Consider the following 6,639-nt stretch of genomic DNA (forward strand, 5'->3'; position numbering starts at 1 on the left):
AGGAACCAGAGAGGAGTTAGGGGGAGGGAGGAAGAGAGCGAGGCAGAGCAAGAGAGTGTAAAGGAAAAGTTATCTAAGCCTACAGCGCCCACAAATCACTTTGTCACCAGCAAGCTCTGACAAGCTCCAGGAGAGAGGCAGCGAGGGAGTTAAATACAGAGGAGCAGAGAGAGGAGCTCCACATGAGGAAGAAGCTGCAGAGGAGAATACAGCACCTCAGAGACATCCATGGACAGAGGGCACTGACACAAAGCTGACCCGGACAAGTGTGAGCTAACTGAGACTGCTACTGCTGGGGTTACTGCGCCTGATCACTGGAAGTCCTCAAGATAAGTTGTGCCAAATTTAATGCCGAATTTCAGAGAACTGTAGAATTAAACGTGTTCATATAGTGCAAACAAAAACAGTGAGACTTGAATGAGAGTCCTTTTGTACAAATACAGCTGCACACAGATCACATGCTGTTATGCTAAAAAGAGGTAGTCACAGCCAGGGGCATTGTGTATGTCAGATGTTTCCTGACACTTGTCTTAATAACAGGCGTAGTGTGACGGCTGTGGAAACTGATATGATTAAATTCTCTCAAGTGGAAATTTGATCGCCTCTAATTTAACTCAAGTCCCCTGAGAAGTTTATCTGACCTTTAAATTCAAGAGGTCATTTGATAAAACTTCAAATAGAAACTAAAAGCTATGATAAACACATGTACACGATAAAAAAAAAAAAAATCATATCTTGGACTAAATTTGTGATAATGTGGTTGAGCCATGTCTGACTTTATTCTGCTGGGTTAATACTGTGTGGAACCAGCCTAAAAACAACTATAAGATTCACGTTCAAGATGATAGAATTGAGCTCTCATTGCACAATATGACATTCAGCCAGGCTTTGTAGTAGCATTTGACAGCTCCACTCTGGGCATGGTTCACTGTCTGGGACGTCACTGTGTTACCTGCGAGGTTGAGTCACAAACTGCCTCATCAGTTGAAGCCTGTCTGCCAACTCATAGGATTTCTCCCACCTGCTCCCATGCAATGAAGACAGAGGAAGTATTTTTACAGCGGACTGCACTGCCACAATTTGCCAACCTGGGTCACTGAACTTTTTGGGACTCTCCACACTGCTTTGACTATTCTGCTATATGTAAACACCTTGCGTCAGTAACACCTCCTTCTTGGTGATTCACTGTTCCCTAAGCATCCTAAGTTGAAGAAGGCAGTAGCTGAGAAAGAATTAAAAAGTCAATTGGTGCATTTGTTTTCTGGACGCCACCATGAAGGTCCTCTTTATGATCATTATGGCAGTGTACTTTGTAGGAAAAGTCAATTCTATGTCAACATGTAAGACTTTAGATCAGGAGATGGTGAAGAAAAAGCGCATAGAGGCGATTAGAAGCCAGATTCTCAGTAAACTGCGCCTGCCCAAAGAACCGGAGCCGGAGCAGGATGGAGACCAGGATGAGATCCCGAGCACACTACTGTCCCTCTACAACAGCACTAAGGACCTGCTAAAGGAACAGCAACCACAGGCCCCCACTGACATCTTCATTGAGCAGGAGGAGGAGGAGTACTTCGCCAAGGTGCTTCACAAGTTCAACATGACTAGTGAGTACAAAGAAAATACATTAGAACTACAACTTTTTTAACTGCAGCTGGGCTGGACAAAGTGACCAAAAATATTCACTGTATTAGGATGGTAAAAAAAAAAAAGTATATCCAAATACTAATCAAGGTATTGTCTCTTATGTGCAAAAATGACATTAAATGATCATTTGTTGTATTGGAAAAGGTTATGTTGGATAACAAGCCTTTATTCTGGTATTAAAATTGAGTGTGAAGTTGTAGCATTATGGCAGTACTACAGCATCAAGGACAGATGGTTTAGTTCTTTCACATATGTTTACTGTAAAAAATAATTATGATTCTGATGATGATGAAATGGGTTATGCTTCCTTTTAAATATTAACCAAATTGAACATGTGTCTTTTTTTTTTTTTTTTTTTTTTTTTAAGATTAATCAAAGTTCAGATACCTTTTGTCATGAGAAATTGGCCTATAATTAATTGCAAATGTCATTACATAAACTTTACTTTACAGCTGCTCCTGCCCAAATGAGTAATCCCTGGTCTTTTTTAAAAAGAGCCAAAATTCCAAAACATGTGTAACATTTCTCATCTCATCCCAATATCTTCAGGCAGGCTCCAGAGTTCAAAGTTCACAGGCGTTACAAGTTAGCAGGGCTAGTTTGTTACATCTGGACTGAAGATTTGAGTGGGTTTCGTTATATCCATGGCATTTTTACTGCTTATTAACATCACTCCTGGCTGGAGTACATGTGCTGTTTGTTCAGCCAACAGAAAATATGGCAATAATTGTGTGTAAGGAGAACTCTGACGGTAAACATATCTTTTTCACTCTTTCTTAGCTCAATTGTTCTGTACATGCCTATACTACTCCCCGAGAGGCAGGCGTTCACACTATCCCTGTCTTATCCACCACTTCAAAAGAGATGTGAGTGGATGAACCATTACTTGGAATCAGCAGCACCAGGAGAGAACAAAGGTGCTTTCAAAATAAGTGGCAGGATTTGGTTCTGCTCAGATGAAAACCAAAGGACGAGCAGCCAAACAAAGCTCAGATGAGACAAGACGTGAATAAACTCCTTCACCCTCACCCTGCTGTCTGTCTCTCCGGCCTCTCTCCCTCAGGGAAATGGGGTTTTCCTGTAACTTGAGCTTTGGATTCTCCCATACTAACCCTGCCACTTGTTCTCAATAGGCCTTCATCCCAGCTATGCCCATGATCATGTTTATATACTTAATATTTATCTTTCATTTCTATGTTGTTTCACTCTCCTGTTTTTCTTTGTGTGGTCATAGCCAGTGCATGTTTGTGACAGGGCAGCGTAACAGGAAGGAAAGCTCGCTGATAGAGTGGCTCCGGTGCTAGTGATGCCCATGGGAAGCATGTGCTTCCTTACTCTGTGGAAATGCCAGAAACACCCAGCCCAGTCCGATGGCTATTTGCTATTGTAGCTTGGTTATGTTTAGGCTAGGGTTTCAGTAACTCGTTTAAACAAATTAAATACGATTATTTATAAAACTATTTTACTTCTAGTTTAGGGTTTCACAATATTCCCCTGGTAGTAGAATATAGCCAACGTGATTTTAATTTCTGGTTAGCTTCAGTTTGCTCTTTGTCTTTCCAAAAAAACTCTAAACTTAAATAGTTTACTATTCTTATATCAGAACTTATATCAGACAAATAACTACACTAGATTTGGTAAATTAATTATTAATAGTGAAGGGCTATTAATCACTGTAGAAGACCCACAGAGCTACATGTCTTCGATAAATGTGTTCTAAAAGCTTTTGTCTTGTAAAAGTATGGCACATGCTCTGTTGATATAGTCTAGGGTGGTGCACATCTGTGGAAAGCACTTGAGAGTTATTAGCATTAGTCCATCATTTTAATTGTGTGGTGGATTACAAAATAACACTACATTCCTATTCCATCTCAGTAAAGGGGATGTTCTCCTTTCACAGGAAATTTGCTCCAATTAAATTAATCCCAATCTTAGATTTGCATTTGATTTGCCAAACAAGACAGTTGCATCACATGTAACTGTTACATGTAAAAGCTTTGATAAACCCAGTGATCGATGAGTGGGCTGTAAGGTGGAGCTGAGCGTATCAAGGAGGCAGCATTTAGCGTGGTGCAGGAATCTGGTCCCTCCCTCGGGTAATTACAGAGCTAACGCCGTACCTGCCACAACAGCTGTCCTGGGCTTACCTGCCATAGGCCCTGATTCGACAACACAAATCCCTCCACACCCAAGATAGTGCACACCAGTCTATCCTTACCCCACACTGTTTATCCATCCCTAAATTGCACCACTTTAGACCAATATAGGACATTACTTATGCGCAATACAGTCTCAAACTTTTTGCCTCAAGCAGCATCTCAGAATATATTTGTCTTAATGTTGTTTGAGTAAAATGAACAGAATTAATTTAAATACTCCACCATATGTACTTCGGTCTGGACCGGGGTGATATGGAAATAAAAAAAAATAAAAAACTCTAACTGACAGGTGGATTTAACTAATTACAGTGAAGTGTGGACTCTCAGAGGCAGTATATGACTTAAGTTGTGTCTTACTGGCTTAAAATGATGGTAACTGCATGAATCGAAATTAAATCGTGATATAGGCTATAAAAATTCTACAAACCAGTAGAAAAAAAAGGTAAAAGTTAAATGTTTTTGTGTTTCTAAACCAGAAATAAAATCCTCTTTGCCAAATATTTAAAATTAAATATACCTGATATATAAATATATATATACATCCTCTTTAAAATTACTAATAGTACTAACAATATATAATTGTAAATAGTGACCTTATTTAAGAAACTATAGCATTATGTTATATTCATAGACTGATATGATATGTAAAGTGCAGATAAGTCTTTTGCAGTGCAGCCAATGTAGTTCAGAGGGAAATGATCTTATTTCCTGTTTTGCAACAACTTCTCTAACCCTTAACACATTTTTATACTCATTTAAACTCACACGGAGCTTGACCTCTTTGACACATCTTTTACTCTGCTACTCAGTACAGTGTTGTGTGACTATCTATGCACTTTCTCGTATATGGGGTGAAACCAGTAAAATGTCATGTTCTTTCCCTTAGGTGTTTTCAGTTCTGTGTCAGTTTTACTGCAAGGGATAGACTACATACAGTACATTATGTATACAGATGGTTGAGCTCATAAATGATAGAGGCAGCTGGGATGTGGAGGATCCTGGTACCGTCTTGGCAGAACAAGTATGTAGTAGACTCTTGCTGTGTAGCCACTGTCAGTAAGTGAGCAATTCCTGGATTTGAGGTATGTGCTGTTGACAGGCTGAGGCATAGTGAAAAGTCTTGGGCTCCTTCACACCCCAATCTCCAATTTCTGTATACCCCAAACACCTTGCCCCTCTAGCACATATGCTACATTCACAAGGTGTTTTTGTGGATTTGCTCCTCAAGTCCACAAAACTGCATAGATATTACTTTATTATTTGAAAAATTACCACAAAAGTTTGTTTATTTTTCATTTTATTTTCAATCAGCACTTTTTGCAGCATGTTGAGATAGATGGTGCTTTGCTAAAACTTGCCAATACTTGTAACTGAACAGTTTGTTGTCCTTTGTTGGTCACTAAACAGAAATATATATATAATATATACACATGCTACATTCACATAAGGGCAATTCTTTATGTTTTCTTTGGCCTTGCTTGTATTTTTTCTTTTTAAACAGGTTCCTCTTACACTTAGCTTATTGCACTTAATGCTTCTTTAATATAGCAATGGTAAATTTATGGAGCCAAAGGCCTAACTTGGCTCTGGTTTTCATCAAACTTTACAGAAGGAATGTTCTTGCTGTCAAGATATGGTCAAACTGAGAAATAAAGTCTCATTACAGTAAAACAACTTTGTGGGCGAGTTAACCACCCCCGTTACTGAATTTAACAGCAGTTTAAGAAAAATCTGTCTTATTTGGCTTAATTATGTTTAATGAACAAGCAAAATGATGCAGTTTCTATAAACATTTAGACTGTGTTTTGGACAATTTAGGTTTGTAATTTTAATGAGGTCTGAAAACAGCATTATGACAAAGCTGTTGCACTGAAATATAGAGTATGTTTTATTCATGCTTTTTTTTCTGAGAACTTTTTGCAGTCCAAAAGATTGGTTTAAACGTCAGTTGCTATGGCAACAATCCTAGTTTTTCATCCTTCTGAAACACATGGGTTTGTATTCTTGCATTGTTGGTACAATTATATGGGAAACTCCAAAGGACGCTTTTTAATATGATACCTAATTTAAAAGTTGGATTCTCCTGTACTTTAGACCAATACTGGTATAAAGCACAGAAATGGCATCTTTCTTTCTTACACTCTTACAACCCAAATACAGAGATGAGTTGAATGAATGAAAATATTTGTTCGATTTACAGCTTTAAATTTTCTTCCTTCACAGGCAACAATGAGACAACAAAGAACTCCAATCGTGTCTCCATGTACTTCAACATGACGGACATACGGAACAGTGTGGGAGACTATCGGCTGCTCACCACGGCCGAGCTGCGCATGTTCATCAAAAACACGAATATCCCCAATGAGCAGCGCGTTGAGCTCTACCAGGGAGTAGATTCCCATGCACGCTACCTAGCATCACGATTCATGATAAATGACATGAGAGACAAGTGGTTGTCCTTTGATGTCACAGAGACACTGCAGAGCTGGTTAAATGACAAAAGTAAGAATTTAAATCTAATTTAATGGTATGGTCTAACATTATGATTAGCATGCAATTTGGACATAATGATTATCAAACCCATGTCCAACAGTGAAATCCTTAAATTAACACTGTAACTACCTGGAGGGGGCACGTGACATGCATGATTGGATGGAAATATAAAGTTAATACCATATTTTGGAACATTCTCCAAAGAGATAGAAATGTTTTCATGCCATTTTAAATACAGCCAAAGGAAGAACATTTCCATGGACATAAAGAGTTTGAGGCCCTCCTCCAGGCCAAGTGAGAGTCTGGTCAAACTTTTTCTGTACTATAATGCTTTAATTTAGTC

At 38.7% G+C, this 6,639-nt stretch overlaps 1 protein-coding gene across 1 annotated transcript; it reads left to right on the forward strand.

Moving 5' to 3' along the window:
• Nucleotides 1-30: 30 nt before the first annotated feature.
• On the forward strand, nt 31-6,633 carry LOC129412653 (transforming growth factor beta-1 proprotein-like). The gene is made up of 2 exons (XM_055166866.1): nt 31-1,604; nt 6,027-6,633. Exons 1-2 carry the CDS (start codon nt 1,274-1,276, stop codon nt 6,326-6,328), a joined length of 633 nt encoding a protein of 210 aa, XP_055022841.1. The 5' UTR covers nt 31-1,273; the 3' UTR covers nt 6,329-6,633.
• The last annotated feature ends 6 nt before the right edge of the window (nt 6,634-6,639 follow it).

Source organism: Boleophthalmus pectinirostris, unplaced genomic scaffold (genome assembly GCF_026225935.1).
Source record: "Boleophthalmus pectinirostris isolate CB_2022bp ecotype Guang Dong unplaced genomic scaffold, ASM2622593v1 HiC_scaffold_9, whole genome shotgun sequence".
Taxonomy (NCBI): domain Eukaryota; kingdom Metazoa; phylum Chordata; class Actinopteri; order Gobiiformes; family Gobiidae; genus Boleophthalmus; species Boleophthalmus pectinirostris.

Bases quoted from the DNA above. Each gene is read 5' to 3' on its own strand.
- LOC129412653 (XM_055166866.1), top strand. From the start codon at position 1,274: ATGAAGGTCCTCTTTATGATCATTATGGCAGTGTACTTTGTAGGAAAA. The intron at 1,605-6,026 runs GTGAGTACAAAG...CTTCCTTCACAG, and splicing joins TCACAAGTTCAACATGACTA to GCAACAATGAGACAACAAAG.